Source organism: Mytilus edulis, chromosome 7 (assembly GCF_963676685.1).
Source record: "Mytilus edulis chromosome 7, xbMytEdul2.2, whole genome shotgun sequence".
Classification (NCBI taxonomy): Eukaryota; Metazoa; Mollusca; class Bivalvia; order Mytilida; family Mytilidae; genus Mytilus; species Mytilus edulis.
In genome coordinates this window covers 89,914,292-89,938,403 of record NC_092350.1, presented here as the reverse complement: position 1 = coordinate 89,938,403, position 24,112 = coordinate 89,914,292, and the positions used below count along the sequence as shown (strand labels likewise).

The 24,112-nt window shown below is 34.8% G+C and overlaps 1 protein-coding gene across 2 annotated transcripts in view; it reads left to right on the top strand.

Moving 5' to 3' along the window:
• LOC139482444 (phospholipid scramblase 1-like) overlaps positions 1 to 23,545 on the top strand; it is a 29,808-nt gene extending 6,263 nt beyond the window's left edge. The window contains exons 3-11 of one of the 2 annotated variants that reach the window (XM_071266340.1): positions 4,848 to 4,980; positions 6,160 to 6,231; positions 7,955 to 8,031; positions 9,213 to 9,340; positions 10,077 to 10,191; positions 17,653 to 17,749; positions 19,593 to 19,651; positions 20,547 to 20,592; positions 22,739 to 23,545. In XM_071266340.1, coding sequence (XP_071122441.1) covers positions 4,971 to 4,980; positions 6,160 to 6,231; positions 7,955 to 8,031; positions 9,213 to 9,340; positions 10,077 to 10,191; positions 17,653 to 17,749; positions 19,593 to 19,651; positions 20,547 to 20,576 — 588 coding nt within the window. In that variant the 5' untranslated portion in view covers positions 4,848 to 4,970 and the 3' untranslated portion in view covers positions 20,577 to 20,592; positions 22,739 to 23,545. Of the gene's footprint in view, positions 1 to 4,847; positions 4,981 to 6,159; positions 6,232 to 7,954; positions 8,032 to 9,212; positions 9,341 to 10,076; positions 10,192 to 17,652; positions 17,754 to 19,592; positions 19,652 to 20,546; positions 20,593 to 22,738 lie in introns of both variants that reach the window. The other variant, XM_071266341.1, reaches the window with a different exon arrangement.
• The last annotated feature ends 567 nt before the right edge of the window (positions 23,546 to 24,112 follow it).

The following is a 24,112-nucleotide window of genomic DNA, read 5'->3' as shown; positions in this document are numbered from 1 at the left end:
AGCATTGTCGCTAATGTCTTGTTGAATCTTTCTACCATACCATCCGATTGAGGATGATATGGTGTAGTCCTGGTTTTCTTGATATCAAGAACTTTACAGACCTCTTGAAACAACCTACTTTCATATTGTCGTCCCTGGTCAGAGTGAATCCATGACGGGACACCGAATCGAGCTATTACCTCCTCTACAATAATTTTGACAACAGTACTTGCTTCCATATTGGGCATAGGGAATGATTCTGTCCATTTAGTATAGTAGTCCGAAACAACTAAGATATACCGATTGCCATTTTCGGTTTCCGGAAGTTCCCCAAGAATATCAGTAGCTAACCTTTCCATAGGACTACTTGTCTCTACTATGGCCATTGGAGCACGTTTCTTTTTCGTTGGGGTTTTCCTCATAGCACACTTATCGCAACCAGCGACATATGCTCTAACGTCAGCTTGCAAACCTGGCCAATAGTAAGACTGACGTATTTTCTCTAAAGTCTTACGCATACCTAAGTGACCTGCATACTTTGCATCATGACAGAAGTGTAAAACTTGTTTTCGTTCAGACAGTGGAATTACAGCTTGCAATTTCACAACTTTCCGTTCATTGTCATAAAAATGTCTGAATACCAAATCATCTTGAAGTTCTAAACTATTAAACTGACTCCATAATGACCTTATAAAGAAACCTTTACCAGAAACCTCATTGTATTGTGGCCTTTGACCATCTGTCAGCCACTGCTTAACTAACTTAAGGTCTGGGTCGTTTGATTGTTTATCTGTCAACGTCCAATCTGTATCATGGTCAGGCATCTGACTAGTTACTATTTTAACCTGACTTTCTTCAGTCTTGTGACAATCACTGCTCGTTTTTGACTGCCAGTCTAACGTATACCCACATTGTTTACAGGGAATACGACTCAGTGCGTCAGCATTTCTGTGTTGGGTACCTGGTCGGTGTTGAATGTGCATATCATAAGCACTCAATGTCTCAATCCATCTAGCTACTTGGCCTTCTGGATTTTTGAAATTCAACAACCACCGAAGTGAGCTATGATCCGTTCTGATCGTAAATTTCCTCCCATATAAATATGGTTTAAAATACTTCACAAAGTATACCACAGCTAGCAACTCTTTGCGAGTCACGCAATATCTACGCTCGGATTTAGACATTGAGCGACTGGCATATGCTATAACCTTTTCCGTACCGTCTTCATGACGTTGTGATAAGACACCCCCTAATGCTACATTACTAGCATCTGTATCTAAGATGAACTCTTTATTAAAATCAGGATGTGTTAATATTGGGGCGTTTGTCAACTTTATTTTAAGTAGATCAAATGCATGCTGACAATCAGATATCCATTCAAACCTTTTGCCTTTTTCAGTCAAAACATGCAGACATTTAGCAATTGAGGCAAAGTTTTTGATGAACTTTCTATAATAGCTGCACAGACCTAAAAATGAACGAACTTCAGTAGGGTTTGTTGGGACAGGCCAATTTTGTACAACTTTTATTTTCTCAGGATCAGTGGCTATCCCCTCTTCTGAAATTATATGCCCTAAATAACGAACCATGGTAACACACAAGTTACACTTTTTAGCCTTTAGCTTTAAGCCTGCTGATTTTAATCTGTCAAAAACTGTCCTTAAATTAACCAACATATCGTCTAATGTCTTGCCAAAAACAATAATGTCATCTAGATATACTAGACATACTTCCCATTGGAGCCCTGCCAGAACAGTTTCCATTAAACGCTCAAACGTTTGTGCAGCACAGCACAACCCAAACGGCATTACCTTGAACTGAAAAAACCCTTTTCTAGTCGCAAATGCCGTCTTATGTTTATCTTTCTCAGCCAGTTCAACTTACCAATATCCAGAACAACAGTCAAGAGTACTAAACCAGCTGTTGCCTGCAAGATGGTCAAGTGATTCATCTATTCTAGGCAGTGGATATGCGTCTTTATTGATAGTCACGCTATTCAGTTTCCTTTAATCCACACAAAAACGGTACGTGTCATCCTTTTTCTTAACCAAAACTATAGTCACGCTATTCAGTTTCCTTTAATCCACACAAAAACGGTACGTGTCATCCTTTTTCTTAACCAAAACTATACCTGCAGCCCATGGGCTGTGTGAAGGCTCAATAACCTTATTTTCTAACATTTTATCTATATTGTCATTAACAACTTTTGATAAATGAAAAGGTGTGCGGCGAGGAGGTTCTTTGAAAGGCCTAGCATTACCAGTTTCTATTTCATGTTTAACTAAATTAGTTTTACCTAGGTCTGAATCTGTTTCAGCAAACAGACTTTCATATTCTTGCACTAAACTTTTTACCTTCTGTTTTTCTGACCTTGATAATTTGTCAGATGTTCTGTTCAGAAGATCATGCAAATCTGACCTCAACCCCTTTTTATTTTGTCCATCATTCTGAGAGGGCAAAGATTTTGCTACGTGGCTGATTTCACACATCTGTGCAATAGTTGTACCCGGAAATATAGTCTTAGCCTCGTTTTCCTTTGGTAAATCACCAAGAACTGCTTGGGCCTGTCCAATCAGCGACACGGCCAAGTACAAACCTTTTTGATGTTCAGACCACATATTAACAAGGGCACACATCTCAAAGTGTGATAAATAATCCATCCAAGGTGTAAGGCCATCATATTTTGAAGGTTTGATTTTAACATCATTTGATCCAGAGCTTACAGTATGAGCAGTGCTTTGATTTTTTATTGATTCCTGCTTAGGACTCACATTTTGAATTTTGTCTTGCCCTATGTATTTTCTATTAATTACCTGAGGATTTGTTATGATATCCCTATCTGGCAAAGGTAGTGTACCACCCACGGCTAATCCTACAGGTGTTGATAGAGACGGCCCTGTCGTCACTACGCCTGAATCAAGTTCTTTGCTTTCAACAACTTTTGGACGTACACCCTGACCTCTAGGTGTAGAAGATATAAAACCTTGTCCATGTTGTATTGTGCTTTCGCTAAGAGACTGTATTTGTCTACTTAGTTCAGCAATCTGATCGTCAATATTTGACATATTTATTACAGTACGGTGTAATCAAAATGAATCAATTTTTATTAAATAATACACTCGTGTTACAACTCAGCCGTGACTTACAACTATGTCTCACGGTTGATTCACTTTAATCTTTAAAGTAAACATTGATGTGAACTGACAATAAATTAAATGACGATCAATCAATCAAATAATATTTGATAGACAACTTGAATCCCAACCGCTAGCCACCAAATATGTAACGTGTAACCAGGCGTTTATATCTTAAACGAACGTTCCAGTAAATACTTGGATCCAAGTTGTCCACAAACAATACGTCAATACCGAAAACTATAACTATCTATATTATTCACAATGAACCAAAATATATACAGTAGCTCCTTGCCGATACAAAGTAACAATGAACAATAAAATCAATTATATATACACAAATATAATTACTATTATAACACAGCCTGTTCTAATAGAACAATCTGTCCTATACGACAGTGCGGCGGGTACAGTACGTTACTACCAGACAGTGCGGACTGGAACAACTTGTCCTCCTAGTAGGACAGTCGGTAACTAACAGACAGTGTGGGCTGGAACAACTTGTCTTCCTAGTAAGACAGTCTGTAACTAACATACAGTGTGGGCTGGAACAACTTGACCTCCGGTGGGACAGTGTGTCACTAACAACTAATGTGGACTATTGCAGTCTGTTCTCCGAGTGAGACAGTCTGCTCTACCAACTTTCAATGTTAGACCAACTTGTACCCAGTACAAGTTGTTCCCAGTACAAGTTGTCCTCCTATCAATCTTACAGCTATGTAGCGTACTCACTATTGTAAGCCAGTCTTCTTCTGTAAGAACATCGACAGAACCCGAATTATATTCCTCACCCACTTAATAATATATACTCTAGGGCGAATTCACTATTTAATGAATAGGGGTGTTCTCTAAATGTTCCCGATACCGAACACAAGAGTACCTCTGAAACACCCCCATACAAATGGACCAACCATTGACTCTCCCGCCAAACATCTAAATCTACACAACGCTTCCTTCTACATGAAATATGCATATATAAAACAAGATTCTTCTTGTTTGTTACCTTAACAACCAATAAACATTACAGTGCCTATATATTGGAAAACGCACCTGGGCTTACGGGTTTCAGCCGCATGGGTAAAAAATAGTTTTAATTCCGTGGGTAGACAACCTGCACCATATGTACGGCCACCAAAGACTCATTTAAGGACAACAGCAAATGAAATAATTTGTCAATTAAATAATGTAGATATTCTGCAAATTAGGTCACCTAATTAATTATTAATCTGATACAACACGAGGATTCCTAAAGGTATTTAGAAAAAAGGGAACAGAACGTTGTTGTTTTACGCTATGGTTTGACAATTTGTTTTATAGTTCGAGATTTCCTCTTGATATTCTAATAATTTAATTTTGGATGTAACGCGTGTTCTGATTGGCTGACGTTATTTTGTTATCAGATCATAGACATAATTTAGTCATGTGACCGTGACGTCATCAACGTTTTTTCAAGGTTTTCTGTATACGGTTTAAATTGGAATTTAGAATTAAATTATAAGAAATGACTGTAATATTTTGTCTGTCTATTCGAAATAACTTTAAAAATGTGATGCACACTGTTAAATAACCCGCTACGCGCGTTATTCAGTGTGCACCAAATTTTTTATGTTATTTCGAAATTCTTCATAGACAGAAAAAATATTACAGTCATTCCTTAAATGTTAAAGCATATTTTTCTTACATTTAAGTAATTAATCATATTGAACGCACACAACTTCTTTATTTTTTAAAAAGCTTTTGGTCAGATTGTAAAGAAACAAGTATGGGTAGAAGAAAAGCCGACCATTCCTGGTGTACTCCCCCGGACTGCAGTACCTTACATCTCTGGATCAAGTGTTCGTCAAACAACATATTGACATGATGGAAAGTAAGACAAATAAATAAGAATATTTCAAAAAAATATAAATTTCAGGAGCCTGTATTTCAATGGTTGTCGTTATTTACTGTGAAACATATTTGTTTTTCATTTATTATTTTTTTACATAAGGGAGTAAAAAATATTGTGTTGGATTTTTTTAAGTTGAAATCTTAGTCCTGCCTATTTATTTTTCACTCTATTCGGTCATGCCTTTTTTATTTGTCATTTGGGGGCCTTTATAACTATTGTATATTTGTATTGAAATTGTATGTTTCTCTGTAAACTTGTATTTAGATTTTAGAGAATAAAGTATCTATCTACATCTATCTATCTACAGCTGATTATGCGGTATAGATTTTACTCATCGTTGAAGGCCGTACGGTGACCTACATTTGTTAATTTCTGTGTCATTTGGTCTCTTGTGGAGAGTTGTCTCCATGGAGATTTATCCGACCACATCTTATTTATATTTCGACTTTAAATTGTATTTCCTGAAAACGCTGTATACTACAAATTCACTCCCCAGTCCAAGCTTCGCCTACAAGAATCTGATAACGACCCATTCCACGAGATCTCTGTTTTTAAGACCTTTCGGAATACTCGGATTTTGTTTAAATGATACATGTCTGCAGCAGCTGATATAAAATTTATAAGAACAGCAAATGTAACCTAGAGTTTGCAGATCCTTGTGAGCAAAGCGTGATTGCTTTATAAATGATATTTATATAACTGTTCCATTGAAGATGAAGTGAGTCATTGATTCCTGTTGACTTAGGGACGACATCAAAAGATCAATGTAAGATAAAAAAAAAAAAAACTTAATTCAAATAGTTTGGGGATGGGGGTGGGGTAGGGGAGGAGGGGGGGGTGAACGGCTGCAAGATTTGGTTATCCGACATTGATATTTACATATATCTATATGGGTCAATCAATTTTTCCCAAATTAAGTTAAGAGGGGGTTGGGAAGGGGGGGGGGTCAGTGAAAAAACTATGTGAATTAAGTTTTTTATCCTTCATTGAACTTTTGATGTTGTCCCTTAACACCAACAATTTCATACATGTTTGGGACCAAACTCCGAACCAATGGTGACATCTTGCTACGATTCTTTACAAGTTAAAACATGTTACTAATTTGTCTCAATACATGGTGGGTTCGATTATTTCGACTAAAGATGTTTTCTATTGCAGCAATGTGGGAAAAAGCAAACAAGTACAAAATACTAAACAAACAAAGCGAACAAGTTTACTTTGTGTCTGAAGGTAACCTAATGTCTGTATTATAGTTCTAATTCTTGATATATAAATGTACTTTTTCAATCAGTTGTAACCAATATCAATTTTTGATAAACCACGGCTTAAATCTGTTTTGAGTGGACAAATATCATAATCTTAGAAGTATTTATATATATTCTATAGAACTGGAACTCTACACAAAACTCCCGCGAAACAATTCTAACGGGACAATATTATTAACAGCCAGATTTTAGATGCAGATGATCAATACTATCAAAAGGAAACTATTAAGACAGAAGGCAATCAACGGCACCTCCTGGACTACAGATTTCTGGTTTTGGGAGTTTGGCGGATTAAATATGTTTGTGACTTTTAGACCCTTTCCCTAACATGTAACATAGATTTTTAACTGATGATTAAAATCTTTGAATTTACCAAACTCGATCAACAGCAGAAAGACTGGTAGGTTGTATGACCACCAATTCATTGTACGCCAAATTCGGGTTCATAAGAAAAAGGGTCGAACAAAATTATTCCCCTGACTTTGACAGTTGTAGGAAGTTCAACCCGCATTTTATTGCAGAAACATATTTCTGAGTCATAACAATATATCTTTGGTGTTTCAAAGCACCGTTCTTTTTTTATTTGGTGTTTCTCAATAAAATATTTTGGAAACTTAAGGTTATATGGTTACTAAAGCTTGTAAACAGGAATAAAAATTTTATAGGTTAACTTCCAGTCATATGTACATTTAATTATCTTAAGTTCTATGCAATGCAATGTTATATCAAATGCGTGGTATGTGTAATACAGGATAAAACTTTACTCATGACAATTATTTATAATTGGAAACAAATATAAATTCTGCACGTGTTTTGGGAAAAGTGACAATTAAGCAAATTACCATCGATACTAGTTTATCAAACGTAGATAACATGCCGTTAATGTTTCACCTATTATTGCTTAACGAGGAGACGTTATTATAAGGTTTATGAGTTTCGAACAGCGGTTTACTACTGTTGCCTTTATTTGTTGCACATCTTACTGTTAGTATATATATAAAAAGATGTGATTTGATTGCCAATGAAACAACTCTACACCATAGACCAACTGAAACAAAATTAACAACTATAGGTCACCGTACGGCATTCAATAATGAGCAAAGCCCATACCGCATAGTCAGCCATAAAAGGCCATGAAACGACTAATGTAAACGAGAAAACTAACGGCCAAATTTATGTACAAAAAATGAACTAAAAACAAATAGGTAACGCATAAACAAACGAAAACCACTGATTTACATGCTCCTGACTTGGGACAGGCACATACATAAAGAATGTGGCAGGTTAACTGTTAGATTCATCTGAAGGATTTTGACAAAATATGACCGTGTTTTCAAAACAAATTTGACTATTCGAGACGAAATTTGTTATTTCATAGCTCTATGTATAGACACCGCTTCTCATGGAACTGCGTTGCGATTTGAAAATTGATAGCTATGTCTACTCCGCTCAGCTGGTGGCATTTATAAATAAGCAGGTGTTTCGGATCGACTTCGTTTATGCAATAAACTGGGGACACATAGATTTTTTTTTATTTGACCAACTTGTCAACGTGTGATAATTTGTATTTTTGAATAGGGATACATGTTTTTATCGGATATGAATAAAGGCAATAGTAGTATACCTCTATTAAAAAGTCACTTTTTTTTTAGAGTATAGATCTATGCCATAAAATTTTATATTGTTAGAGTCAGATAAATGGAATAGACAACTACAAGGACCAGATCGAGGATTCAATCTTCGTGTAATTGACAATACATCTCAGGTAAGTATATAGAGCACATTCTTTCCCAATTCGTCACAACCCGGCAGATTCCGTACCTTCATCTAAGATTGACGGAGAATAGCGGATTCACTCGAGGATTGTCGATTCGTTAGGGTGCGTCCGTCACAACTCGGCCGATTCCGTTTCTTCATCTAAGATTGACGGAGAATAATGATTCACCCGATGATTGCCGATTGGTTCTTTCAATTCTGAATAAAGTAGGAGATGTATTTCCAGGAAAAACGTTTTCACATGGATACGAGACAAAAAGAAACTGATATAAGAGGAATGATGCGGAAAGAGTGTCAATGTGACAACTCTCCATCTAAGTAACAATGTATCAAAAGTTTAAAGTTGTCACCCTTTGTGCACACTGAAGGTATACAAGGTGTACATAACTGAAGCACACTTGTTCTTTTAACAAATACTGGTTAAAACTGAAAGAGTACGTTCAGTTATAAAATGAGACCTCATTTAAAAAAATGTATATTGCTAATTGTGTAAAAGAGCGGCGAAAGATACTAAAGGGACATTCAAACTCATAAGTCGAAAATAAACTGACAACGTTATAGCTTAGAAAAGACAAACATGTACCATTCGGCAATCCTCGGTAGAATCCGCTACTTGAGGGTACGGAATCGGCCGAGTTGAGACGAATGAAACATGTACAAGCAACAGTACACAAAACACAACATAGAAAACTAAAATCTGAGTGTGCAATACGAACCTCACCAAAAACTTAAAATGCCCCGGTAGGTTAAGCAAAAGCTGTTCCAAATGTCTAAATGTTTCAATATAATACAGCATTTGAACAAAGGGGTATTGAATAAAATCTGCATATCACTAAGTTATTTCGTTATTATGGCTTTCAAATTACATTTTTATACATCAATACATCCAAGAACCAAAGATTAACGTAGAAGTCATTGGTAGTTTTAAAGATTACTTTGCATTATGAACAATATATAACGCTGGATGTTGCTGTGGTTATTGTGAAAGTCTTCGTCAAGTACTGACCGTAGAGGCACCAGTCGGGGAAGTAATTGGATACGTTCGACAGGATTTATATATAAATATGTATTAGGCTTTCAACCCTGAAAATCAACTTTTTCATGCTCCTGAGGTAAACTAGTTCTTATATATAGCAGGTTAAACTTATTTATTTCTGCTTTCTTTTAAAGGAAGTTATGCGTTTCTCTAGGGAATTCATATGTTGCGCTGGATGTTGCTGTGGTTATTATGAAAGTCTTCGTCAAGTACTGACCGTAGAGGCACCAGTCGGGGAAGTAATTGGATACGTTCGACAGGAGTAAGTACTCATTCACCATCATAATAGTTATCAAAGGTACCAGGATTATAATTTAGTACGCCAGACGCGCGTTTCGTCTACATAAGACTCATCAGTGACGCTCATATCAAAATATTTATAAAGGCAAACAAGTTCAAAGTTGAAGAGCATTGATTGAGGATCCGAAATTCCAAAAAGTTGTGTCAAATACGGCTAAGGTAATCTATGCCTCGGATAACATTGTTATCTCGGTCTCTCGCAGCCAGAGATGTCCCTCTCATAGTTGATATCACGTAATTATTTTAGAATAAACTCATCCTAGATACCAGGATTAAATGTTATATTTACGCCAGACGCACGTTTCGTCTACGAAAGTCTCATCAGTGACGCTCAAACCCAAAAAAGTTAAAAATGCCAAATAAAGAAATCACACTTCAAATAAAAAGTGAACAATGAGCATCTAGGTAAGAGAGAGAGGGTTTGGATCCCGCTAACATATTTAACCTCGCCACAACCTGTATATATATGTGCCTGCCTCAAGTCAGGATCCTGTAGTTCATTTGTTTTCGTTTGTTGATCCTTTACAACAAGAACGAGAAATCATTACGAATGAATGCAACAGGTAGAATGGGATTCATATAATTATTTGATATGAATTAAAAACAAATGGAAACTCCTTCTATATTTTGGTGACGAAAACTTTAAAAAAATAACTAACGATTTAATTTCTATCGGGAAAAAAATTGTTTCTTTTCAGGTTTGACAAATCTGGACCTTGCTATTCAGTCAGAGATGCAGAAGATACCATCGTTTATAAGATTACTGGACCTTGCTGTGTATGTGACTGTCCCTGCAATAGAGTTAGATTTCCGGTAAGATTACTGGTCCTTGCTGTATATGTGACTGTCCCTGCAATAGAGTTAGATTTCCGGTAAGATTACTGGACCTTGCTGTGTATGTGACTGTCCCTGCAATAGAGTTAGATTTCCGGTAAGATTACTGGTCCTTGCTGTGTATGTGACTGTCCCTGCAATAGAGTTAGATTTCCGGTAAGATTACTGGACCTTGCTGTGTATGTGACTGTCCCTGCAATAGAGTTCGATTTCCGGTAAGATTACTGGTCCTTGCTGTGTATATGACTGTCCCTATAATAGAGTTAGATTTCCGGTAAGATTACTGGACCTTGCTGTGTATGTGACTGTCCCTTCAATTGAGTTAGATTTCCGTTAAGATTACTGGACCTTGCTGTGTATGTGACTGTCCCTGCAATAGATTTAGATTTCCGGTAAGATTACTGGACCTTGCTGTGTATGTGACTGTCCCTGCAATAAAGTTAGATTTCCGGTAAGATTACTGGACCTTGCTGTGTATGTGACTGTCCCTGCAATAGAATTAGATTTCCGGTAAGATTAGTGAACCTTGCTGTGTATGTGACTGTCCCTACAATAGAGTTAGATTTCCGGTAAGATTAGTAGACCTTGCTGTGTATGTGACTGTCCCTGCAATAGAGTTAGATTTCCGGTAAGATGACTGGACCATGCTGTGTATGTGACTGTCCCTGCAATAGAGTTAGATTTCCGGTAAGATTACTGGACCTTGCTGTGTATGTGACTGTCCCTGTAATAGAGTTAGATTTCCGGTAAGATTACTGGACCTTGCTGTGTATGTGACTGTCCCTGCAATAGAGTTAGATTTCCGGTAAGATTACAGGACCTTGCTGTGTATGTGACTGTCCCTGCAATAGAGTTAGATTTCCGGTAAGATTACAGGACCTTGCTGTGTATGTGACTGTCCCTGCAATAGAGTTAGATTTCCGGTAAGATTACTGGACCTTGCTGTGTATGTGACTGTCCTTGCAATAGATTTAGATTTCCGGTAATATTACTGGACCTTGCTGTGTATGTGACTGTCCCTGCAATAGAGTTATATTTCCGGTATATACACTTTTACATTAATTCCTCCTGTGCTTGATAACTATTTTCAATTCTTTAGCCAGAATATAATTGAAAAGGGACGAAGGATACCAGAGGGACATTCAAACTCATAAATCGAAAATAAACTGACAACGCCATGGCTAAAAACGAAATAGACAAATAGACAAACAATAGTTGACATCACAAAACATATAAAACATAAGAATAAGCAACACGAACCCCACCAAAAACTAGAGGTGATATTAGATGCTCCGGAAGGGTAAGCAGATCCTACTCTACATGTGGCATGTTAGGGTCTGGAGAAGGGTCCATCATTTGTTAAGGCCATTCAGTTTTCCTTGTTCGCCCTATTTTTTGCAGTGCCTGTTTTTGGGGGTTCAGTTTTTTGCAAATGTCGCAAATATGTCCCATCATTCTCAATTCTGAAAATCCAATCCAGACCCTTATATATGGCTATGAAAGTTTTTTCTCTCTTTTAGGGAGCTACCATTTGATTTTTATGGGGGGGGGGGGGGCTAGGATGAAAATGTTTGTCCTGCATTTTTTTTTTTAGCTGTAATCTCTGTCCTGCCTTTTTATTTTTCACTCTGTTCGGTCCTGCCATTTTTTTTTTTAGTTTATCCTGACTTTTTTTTACCTAAATTGCAAGTGTCTCATCCTGCCTTTTATTTTTACTCAAAACTCCTGTCCTGCCTATTTTTTTCAAATTTCATCCTAGTCCCCCCCCCCCCCCCTCCCATAAAAATCAAATGATAGCTCCCTTAACTGGTAATTCTATAAAGATCAGAACAGACCTGTTTTTAAGGTTATCCTCTTTTTTTGCTTTTTATGTGTTTGGTAAAGATCTCTATATTGACCTTTAACCTTTATTTTGCAACGGTTAAATTTGTTGTCATTGACGAATACGCTGCATTTCTTTCTATTTTAACATAATGGTACAATGTATTAAAAAAGAGCGTATTTAAACAGGCGTTTGGCAGTTTTTAACTTTTTGTGTCTTGAATATTCATATATTCTAAACATTGAAACATTGTGAAGAGGGAGAAGTTCCTACTCAACCATTTCAATTGGTATTTCTGATGGTTGGTATGGAAAGCCAACGGGGTCAAAATTCTTAATTCGTAACTTGTCAATTCGTAACTTGTAACTGTGTAATTTCTAAAGTGTTAATTCGTAGATTGTTAATTTGTAACCTGTTACTGTGAAATTCATAATGATTAATTCGTAAATTGTCAATTTGTAACTTGCACCTTTGTAGTTTCAACATTCTTAATCGGTAAATTGTCAGTTTGTTACTTGTAACTGTGCAATTTCATAATGCTTCATTCGTAAATTGTCGATTTGTTACTTGTATCGTGTATCAAAATTCAACATTCTTCATTTGTTAATTGTCAATTTGTAACTTGTAGATTTTAAAATTCTTTATTGGTAAATTGTCTTTTTGTATATTGATGTTTTGTAACTTGTAACATGTGACTTGTCGATTCGTGAATTGTCGATGTGTGAAATGTCGAAGTGTTAAATGTCATTGTTGTATTATGCTAACGATCATTATGACGACAGATGGCGCTCGGCTTCTTCTTCTGTGTATAATCCTCCTGTAAGTCGGAGTACCTCCATCATTGTCCATGTGGAATATATACCTAAGTAATTTTAATCCATTAATTACAGCAAATGCGTCTAAAAAAAGCAAAACAAAAATTGCATGTTTACAGGATCCCAGTTTTATTTTGTTTACTGACGTGGACTTTCTTTCGAGAACAGAAACTATATAAAAAAAACATACCGACTAGTTCAGTCCCTCAACGTAATTGATCTCTCCTAATTACGGGGTTAATGAACTAGTCGTTGTTCAGTGGAATATTACGACTGGATTATTCCGGTATATACATAAGAAGATGTGGTTATAAACCGTATGATTGCCAATGAGACAATTATCCACCAACGCAAAGTACAAATAAAGTCGATGTAAGCAACTATAGGCAACCTACGGCCTTCATCAATGACAAAACCTAATACCATATAGTCGGCTTTAAAAGGCTACATCATTACTGAAAACCCCAGGTACTAGTAATAAACGATTGTTATTAATCATAAAATGCTATTATCGGACCATTTTATTCTGACAGGAAAGGGCTGACATATATATTCTATTCTGCTGTTGTCGGTTATATGGTCGGGTTGTTGTCTCTTTGACACATTCCCCATTTTCATTCTCAATTTTATGTATTATATATGCCTACTGAATTTTTCTGGTCAAGAAGCTTAAAAATTGGCGCTACCAGATTTCCTACAATAAAAATATTCAACCAAAAAGACCAAGATATTCACGAGTCCCTCGATCTCAAAAGCTGCTTAATGCCCCGTACTCCCGATAGGAACCCCACCTGGTGCCAAACCTCCTAATAGCCCCGCAACCTTACTGTCGTCAATCGTTAATTAATTGAAATGATTCACGATGTTAATCAATTTCCCTTTTTTTGTTTAAATTTGCATGTCAAATATAAAATAAAAAATCATTTGCAATAAATTCGTAACAATATAATCCTAATATCCTATTGACAAACCAGGTTGTATTCCGCCTGGCTCTTCTGTCGAGCAGTCAGCCAGGATCCCATGCTATGATTTTACTCTAAAAATGACCAAATACATACTTCTTTGGCCAAACCCCAAATCATGTGAAAATATTTTCGTGGAGAAATAAAATTAAAGAACCTTAGTGAGCGCGCTCACATGCCCCACGTCCCCACACTGTCACTGGAGAAAGAAAATAACTGTAAGAAAAAAAAAGTTGTATAAGAAAAAAAAAAAGAATCATAATTTCCGATATGTACATCTACATAGTATGTCCTTATTATCTGCAAGGTTTCATGAAATTCTGTGGTGTGGTTTCAGAGGAGTTGCGACGATAAACTTGGAGAGGTATATCAAAGCACATAAGTTCAAAGGGGCGTAACTTCTAGAAAAAAAATCAGTGAATTGTAATTTCTTGTCGATATGCAAATCTACTTAGTATGTCCTTATTATCACGAAATTCTGTTGTGTGGTTTGAGAGGAGTTGCGATGACAAGAAACAGGACCGATGGACTGACGTACGGACGGACGGGCAGACAGACGGACGGTTCAAAACATTAGTGTAAGCATATAAGAGATAATTGCCTCTTTCATGCAAATGGCGATATGGCAAGATCTTTTCTCTGACAAGTCAGAGGGAGAGGGGGTCAATTTGCTTAAAAGTGGGAGTATTAGGAAGAGGGGTTTGAGATTTCAAAAAAACACTGGCCTTTGTTAGTCTTGTATGATTTTTAATTTTTTGTATAATTCGGAGTTCAGTGTTACGTCCGGTATGACTGAACTATAAAAAAGAAGATGTGGTATGATTGCCAATGAGACAACTATCCACAAAAGACCAAAATGACACAGACATTAACAACTATAGGTCACCGTACGGCCTTCAACAATGAACAACCATACCGCATAGTCAGCTACAAAAGGCCCCGATAAGACAATGTAAAACACTTTAAACGAGAAAACTAACGGCCTTATTTATGTAAAAAAAATGAACGAAAAACAAATATGTAACACATAAACAAACGACAACCACTGAATATACAGGCTCCTGACTTGGGACAGGCACATACATAAATAATGTGGCGGGGTTAAACATGTTAGCGGGATCCCAACCCTCCCCCTAACCTGGGACAGTGGTATAACAGTACAACATAGTATACATATTTGTTATGGGGCCAGCTTTGACACATTCCCCATCTCCATTCTCAAATTTATGTAGGTGACGCGTGTAGTAAAACATAAACAGTTTCATAGTTTAACTATCATGGTCATTAAAACATATATAGAGGGGACACCTCCTAGTATATTTCGATCTTGTACCATGATCATTTTAGATCTGTATCTGTAGGAGAATGATGTGGATACAAATACCGGCTTTAATACAACGGTAGAGAGAGCGCCGTCGATGTATTGACGATGCACGAGAGTAGTTTCTGAACGGCTGCCAACGCTCGGTGTACGCACTACGCTTCTTCAATGTGGTTCTATTCGAATACTGTTTTTACGAAAAATTAGTTAGAATATTGTTGTATTTTACTCGTTGAGATCTCAAAACACTTCGTGTAGTTTTTTATCTGCATGTTTGTTCTCAACATTTCTTGACTGATAATTGTTAAATCGGGCACTTGATAGCAAATTAGTGTTCTTTTAGGACGAGCTTTTTTTTTTAAATTCTCTGGTTCTATAGCACTGCCACCACCTAGTACAGAAATATTAGCTTCTGACTTCTGTATGTCTTGAGTGTATGTCTTGTAGTTTCAGTTTGGTGAGCGTGTTTAAGACGCAACCAACTTCTCTGGATTTGTACTCTCCTGTTATAAATCTCACAGGTTGTCGCTGTATTCTTTCAAGCTTATTGATGATTGTAGATGTCAACTGGTCCCATACTATTGAAGATATGATATCCCATTATTGACCTGACCATTAAAATATATGCGGTTTTCTCGCATTCTGGTTGACAATATCTCAAATGTTAGGGCCTCGATTAGTTTTCTGGTTCCTTTAGATTTTATTACAAAATAGTGCATATTCAACACAGTTTTGATATATAGTATATATTAACTAAGTGACTCATTTAAAATAATTTTTCATTCAATTTTTGCAAAGTACTTATATGATATCATTAAACATTTTTTTTATAGATATAGGAAGATTTGGTATGAGCGCCAATGAGACAACTCTCCATCCAAAAAACAATTTATAAAAGTAACCCATTATAGGTCAAGATACGGCCTTCAACACGGAGCCTTGGCTCACACCGAGCAACAAGATATAAAGGGTCCCAAAATTACTATTGTTAAACCATTAAAACGGGAAAACCAACAGTCTAATCTATATAAAAAACAAGAAACGAGAAACACGAATAAATAACATAAACAAACGACAACTACTGTACATCAGATTCCTGATTTATGTTCATTACTCAGGAGCCAAATAAATAAAGACTGTTCGTCCATTTGTTTCTTGTATTAAAACATATCATTAGATAATTACATTCTTTTCTGAAATTTTAATATTGAGATTATAATATTAATGAATGATGGTTGTCAAACAATTTCTGGCATTATACATCGAGTCCAAAATTTGCGGGCCCAGGACAATATTAGTATTTTTCCAGCACCGTCTTATATTTCATGTTTTTAGTCTTGTTTTGACCTGGTTAAATATTCAGTAGAAATTTCTTGCCAAGTGACAGTAATATATTTGCGAAGTTGATAAGGAAGCCCGTTGCAGCGACAAGTGACACACCTCATTAAACCAGTACAGTAAGCAAACATGTTTATACGAGGTTACCTCAATATAAAACCGAGTCCCTTTTATACATGCCATATAAAACAAACAATGTATTTATCTATTTGTTATCTTTTATATGTAAACGCTGTACATAATTGATTTAAACTCCTTTGGTATATATTCCATATGGAGATGCTCCTACTTACAGGAGGCTTATACACAGAAGAAGAAGCCGAGCGCCATCTGTCGTCATAATGATCGTTATCATAATACAACAATGACATTTAACACTTCGACATTTCACACATCGACAATTCACGAATCGACAAGTCACATGTTACAAGTTACAAAACATCAATATACAAAAAGACAATTTACCAATAAAGAATTTTAAAATCTACAAGTTACAAATTGACAATTAACAAATGAAGAATGTTGAATTTTGATACACGATACAAGTTACAAATCGACAATTTACGAATGAAGCATTATGAAATTGTACAGTAACAAGTTACAAACTAACAATTTACCGATTAAGATGTTGAAACTACAAAGGTGCAAGTTACAAATTAACAATTTACGAATTAGGCATTATGAATTTCACAGTAACAAGTTACAAAGAAACAATTTACGAATTAACAATTAAGAAATTGCACAGTTACAAGTTACGAATTGACAAGTTACAAATTAAGAATTTTGACCCCGTTGGCTTTCCATAGGTTGGTACCTATTAAAACGTTTAAACCTGCTGAATTTGTTTGCACCTGTCCTGAGTCAGGAATCAGATCTTCAGTAGTTTTCGTTTGTTGATGGGGTTCATAAGTGTTTCGCGTATCTCATTTTATATAGTTTAGACCGTTGGTTGAAATTGAAAAATCTTGTCCTGCCTTATGTTTTATTTTATCCTGACATTTCACAGACATTGTCATCCTGCCTTTGTTTTGCAAAGTGTCTCATCCTGCTTATCTTACTCAAAACTCCTGTCCTGCCTTTTCTCTCTAATTTCATCCTAGCCCCACATAAAAATCAAATGGTAGTTCCCTTATATATATTTCCGATATAGTTACGCACATCAAGAAACGTATTTTCTTACAGATAGTGTCAGCAGACGATACAGAGGAAGTAGGGGTAATCAGCAAAAATCTTGGTATCGAAAATTATTTCGGTGATGCTGATACGTTCGGTTCAAAGTGTAAGTATGCATCTTATTAGTTCTTTGCATCTATTCACAACTAATTTAAGGGGGTAGACCTTGGTTCAGGGAGATAACTCTTTAAATCAGTCAAGCGTTTGTAAAAGTCAAGTTCATCAATGTATTTTAAGCATTTACTTGAAACAGATTGAAAATAATCTATGTAACCTAGAAACTTAGAATATGTTTTTGAAAATGGTTGACACAAACGTACTGATGATTTTAAGAGTTATTTCCCTTAACCTAGGTCTACCTCCTTAATCTTATATTTTGTTGTAAGATTGATGTCTTATATCAGTAATGCACTTTATTCATATACGTACAGTCATGTGGTTATGAAGAAAATATTGATGATTTTTTTTATCAAATTGTAAGTCTAAAGAGACCTGTAGTTTTTTGATGTGTGTATTTTGTACGTTTTGAGATAGTTAATATCGCCACAAAATAGGACCCTCTAACATACTGTATGTTTGTGGCTGTCCCAAGTGAGGAGCTTGTAATTCAGTGGTTGTCGTATATTGATATACTACATATTTGTTTTTCGTTCATTTTTTGTACATAAATTAAGCCGATAGATTCACATTTGTCATTTGGGGGCCTTTATAATAGCTGACTATGCGGTATGGGATTTGCTCCTTTTTGAAGGTCTACGGTGACCTAAAGTTATTAATTACTGTATCATTTGTTCTCTTGTGGAGAGTTTAATTCGTGACAACTCGGTCGATTTCGTACCTTTATCAAGAAGAGTGTCGGATTTACCCGAGGCTTTCCGATTGGTAGAGTTGAAGACATATCGTTGTCAGCATGAAGGAATTTCATGCAACTGTCACACACGTGAGAGCTATAAAATCAGGTTTTTCCCACCATTATCTACATTAGAAAATGGCCATACTAAGTCAATATTAGGACAGTTGTTATCCATTCGTTTGATGTGTTTGGGCTTTAAATGTTGCCATTTGAGAAAGGACTTTCTGTTTTATAGAATTATCTTCGAAGTTCGGTATTTTTGATATTTTACTTTTTAGTCACTGCATGATTAAGGTGATACCCAACACATTCACTAAAATAAATTTGGCTCGTTTAATTTTCATAAAATTTTGATAAAGTATATTTACTTTGACCCTTTAACAGAAATATAAAGATTTCAAAAATTTTGAACCAACAGTTTTGTCAGAAAAATTACACTGGTTATATAGTAGTTTGACAACACCAGTTTTGATCATTGAAAAGCTTAATATTCCCTTTACAACACAACGTAATTAAAACGTTAATCTGATTTTACAGAGTTATCTCCCTGTAGTGTTAGGTACCACCTTAAGGAGAGTAAATACACACTATTTCTGTTTTACTTCTGCTATATATGATGTTTTCAACATTAAGTTTGAGATTTGTATACTATAATGGTATTGTATTGTTTAATGCCTTCAACCCCTCGGGGTATAAATGTGCATTTCATTTTCAAGGTGGTAACCAACACTTTCACTAATTTAAAAAATTAATTTGGCTCGTTTAATTTTCATAAAATTTTGACAAAGTATTTACTTTGACCCTTTAACAAAAACATAAAAATTTCAAAATATTTGAACCAACCGTTTTATCAGGAAAATTACACTGGTTATATTGCAGTTTGACAAACACTTATTTTGATCATTGAGAAGCTTAATATTCCCTTTTTAACACAACGTAATTAAAACATTTAGCTGATTTTACAGAGTTATCTCCCTGTTGTGTTAGGTACCACCTTAAATAAATAAATACATTAAGTAATCAACCTATATTATTTGGTTCACGTTTAAAACAACATGTATACAATAAATGTTTCTTTTTTTTTAATTTTACACAGTTCCACAAGATATCGATGTAAAAATCAAAGCAGTCCTGCTTGGGGCAATAATGTTAATCGTAAGTCGATATACAAATAGAGATGCTATTGAAAGTAGCACGGGAGTTACATATACTTTATTGAAGTTTGGCTTACGTTATTCCATATTGTAATGACCTAGCGATGTGTAGCCTGAAAATGTAAACGAATAGTTGCAGTCAAAATAATTTCTATTTAGGTCAAGCCTATTTTTGAAATCTAATGCAAAGTTAACAAAACGTTGCTTTTGAATAATAATTACGATATTGCACCATAAAAATTCATCTGAACGCTGATCTCGTCTTTTGCACTTTGCACATTGTGACGTATATATAAAATTGGTTTATAGCTTTATAATTTTCGTTGTTGTACATGCTTTTTAAAAGACAACTGCGTTATGTGCTTTATATTATGTTGCACAAGGAGGTAAATCTTTCAGATGGAACTTTTCCCCAGTGACAGCTGGATATATAAAGGCAACAGTGATAAACCGCTGTTCAAAAGTCATAAATCGATTCAGAGAAAACAAATTCGGGTCTATGAGGGTCGGGATGGGGTTTACAGAGAATAATGGCAAACAATATAATGAAAAGAGAAAACATGAGTACCAAAAAATAGAGAATAGAGAATGATGGAGTGCAAAATAATAAAGTGCAAGAACAATTGTGGAAAATAAAATTAATGGTTTAATACAATTCTGGTTACAGAGATGAACAACGTTTATATAAAATAAAGAAATGATACATTAACATATGAATTTAATAGTAAAATCCTTTTCATCAGAATTTTACCGAATACGAGATATTTTTTAAATTATAATGGAAAATGGACATAAAAAATAAAGGATATACAAAAATTGAAAAAAAATCTTTAAGCGTACAGAAATTATGACCCCTGGATTCCGATCCTCGTACTTAATTTTTGTTTATCTTGCAGGACTTCAGCCATTTTGAACAAGGACAATAACACTGGTAAAGAACAGGTAGGAAGAGGTTATGTTAATACAATGCATATACATATAGTGTGATATCACATTTATTATATCTGGATCTTTTATCTGATTGGTCACTTTTGATTTTGTCAGTTGTTATGAACTTCCCCTTTTTGAATTCGCCGTTTCAGAATCTAATGCATCCTGGGTAATATTTTCAAAAGTGTAAACCAAAACGTCGTGATTGGTTAAAAATGTCATAAACAATGGAAATTTAACCAATGACGTGACGTTATTTTCATTTTGGGGTACGAACAATGAAATTACCCATGATTCTTTAGATTCTGAAAAGGCCAATTCACTATGGAGTTTAGTATTTTTGTTATACTTTTTGTTATATATTTTCAGAATAGACATTATTTTTCACCTGTCTGTATTTAATTTGACACAAGTGTAACACAAATAAGAATAAGATAAACACTTCTTGTTGCTATAATGTGGAGTGTTCTCATGTGCAACGGTGAAGACATCAATTCCTGTTGATTGACATTTAAAAATGGAGTTTTCTCAAATGCTTCGGTAGGGTAAGTAGTTCCTGCTAATAAAGGTAAAATGTCGACTGTTCTCAAAGGCTCCGGTAGGATAGCAATTTCTGTTAATAAAAGGTGAAATATTGAAGAAAAAAATAAGTATGTACTAGTCTATTATGAGTACAAATCAATTTTGAAGGAAGATCAAGAATGAAAGGAAATATTTGTTAACATCAGATAGGCAACAACCTAATGACACATTGGAAAGGGAGGATACAAAAGGTTAAAGGGTTATGCAATTGCTTATGATTAAAATTGCTAATAAAATGGAGGCAGCTAGAGAAACGAAAATAAATTTTGACAATGACGGGATCATTTGACGATGGCGGAAGATAATTAAACGCTGAGGAATTCATGTTGTTCAGTCTGCAGTTGTCTATGCAGTGAATGTTTGTGAATGCTGTTTGCCTTTTCGTTTTTGTTTCGATCTTTTTTTAACTGCCTAGCGGTATGTTCTCATCTCTTTTATATAATATTTGATGATTTAAACGATAAAAGAAACAATTGCTAGTAGTCCAGTCAATCTAAGATTTAACCTCAAACTAATTGCAACAGAAAATGTTTTAGTTCTAATTTATAGCATAATGCCATTTATATACACAGAAAAAAGTCCCATAAAAAAAAACTTGAGGAAAACTCACAATCAGCATTTTTAATTTTCTATGGAAATTAACATTGGAAAGGGAGATAACCCTTGCAAGAATGAACCTTTTTTGTCAGTTTTTCTTGAAATTTATGTAAACTATGATACTGTGATGGGGTTACAATTTTTGTATTTGACTAAATTATATAATCTTCTGCTCATGAAATGTACAAAACCGAAGTGTTTTGGGTAGTTTTATTTTATTCATGCATTTTTCATTAAAGAAATTGCAAATTTGAAGCTTTATGACCATTTAGAAAAAATAATGTGAAAGTATGGTATTGTTTATGCCTGTATATTATATTTTTTCAGCAACTTACTTATCTAAAGAAACTTTAAACTACACAAAGAAGAATACATGATTAATTATGTTGATTAAATTTTGAGATTCTTTACCTTGACATGTTAAAAAATTCAATAAGTTGTCAATTAATGAATTACGAAATCTAGATTATAGCTTGATATGAAAACACCTTTAGAGTTATACTCTAAATACCGCTAAAAAAACCAAGAATTAATACATTCTGATGAATAGAAGCAGTAGAGTAATAATTTTGTATCATTTTTTATTGATATTTCTGCCTTTTTTGCAAGAGTTATCTCCCTTTTCAATGCAAATCTCAATAGGAATTTTAAATGGTGATTTTTTTAGTCTCTCTCAAATTTGATTTTATGGGACTTTTTTCCGTGTATATTTAGGGTATAATGCTAAAGATTGAAACTAAAAAAACTTCTGTTGCAATTACTTTCGGGTTAGGTTCAAATTTACGCTAGATTGACTGGACTATAGGTATATTATGCAAAGCATATGCTGTTGCACACGATATAGTCTTAATATACAGAATTATATTGTAAGCAAAGTACTATGATATTGCTAAAAACGGTATCCATATCAAATTATGGGTCAGGCAGACAATTCTATGACAATATAAAGTTTGCACTGTTACTCTTTTTTATTTTGTAGGGCTGTAATAATCTCCTTTTGGAACATCAACCAGTAGAGAAAGATTGAATAGTAACCCTATTAATAAGTTTTTACTTAAAACATTTTTTATATGTTGTAATGTGTTACTGTCACCTTAGATTAAATAAACACACAGTGTGTTTACCTTGGATGTTGTGTACAGCAATATGACAATCAATTTTTGCACACGTATTCTATTGGTTTAAACATTGAAACGTTTTAATTTGTCAGAATTTATCTTGTAGTTCGTAATTTTTGTTATTGCGTTTTTTGCAATATATAGCTTATTTATTTATAGAGTAACATTCATTAAAAAGATCATTAATTCAGTCGTTGGTTGCCTTTGATTGTATTTATTTTTTGGTTAATGTTTTGTTCAAAAATCAGTTTCATGTATTCAAAAATGACAAGGGACATAGGTGTGTTATATACTTTCTTCAATGAAAACAAACATCCTTATGTTGTACAAAACATTAAACGAAAAATTAAAACAATCAAAGGCAACCAACGACAATCACTGAATTACACGCTATAGACTTTGGACAAGAATATTTCCACTTACCTGGAACAGCCGTATTTTGAACAACTTTTTTGGGAAATTTTGGGTCCTCAATGCTTTTCAACTTTGTACTTGTTTGTCTTTATAACTATTTTAATCTGAGCGTCACTGATGAGTCTTATGTAGACGAAACGCGCATCTGGCGTATTAAATTATAATCCTAGCTGGTTCAAGATTGTTGAATTTATATTAAATGTTTTTTAAATATCGAAAAGTGGCTATAGTATTATTTAATACTTTTGTCAGATTGTATGGTTTAATCTACTATTTTCGTCATAAAGAAATGCCTGTATCAAGTCAGGATTATTGCAGTTGACCTATCGTTTGTTTGATTTTGACCTTTTATAAGAGTCTTTCCGTTTTGAATTGAATGTTGTGCACCAACTCAGGAATATGACAGTTATTTTCACAGTCATTTGGCATTTTTGTTATTTTACTTTTTGCGTCCAGGTACATCATGTATTGTATTAGTATATATGTAGGTAATCAAACAATATGTACGGATTTATGTATAATACATCTATCATTATCAAGGATTTTCTCGTGCCATAGTTAAATGAGTTAACATGCTAAATATTTAAACATGTTAAAAATTTTATTGTCCTGGAGTTGTTTGGTTTATAACACTTGTGCTATATTTTATTTGTTTGCCAATTAAATTTGATATTATATCAGGGGCAGATTTAGGCGGGGGCGTGGCGGGCGTGCGCCCCCCCCCCCCCCTAAAATTTGCAAAGCATGGGTTGACTTCAACATATTAAAATATCAGAAGAGACCATTAAATCTTTTTTAACATTCAAAGTATATAAAACAGT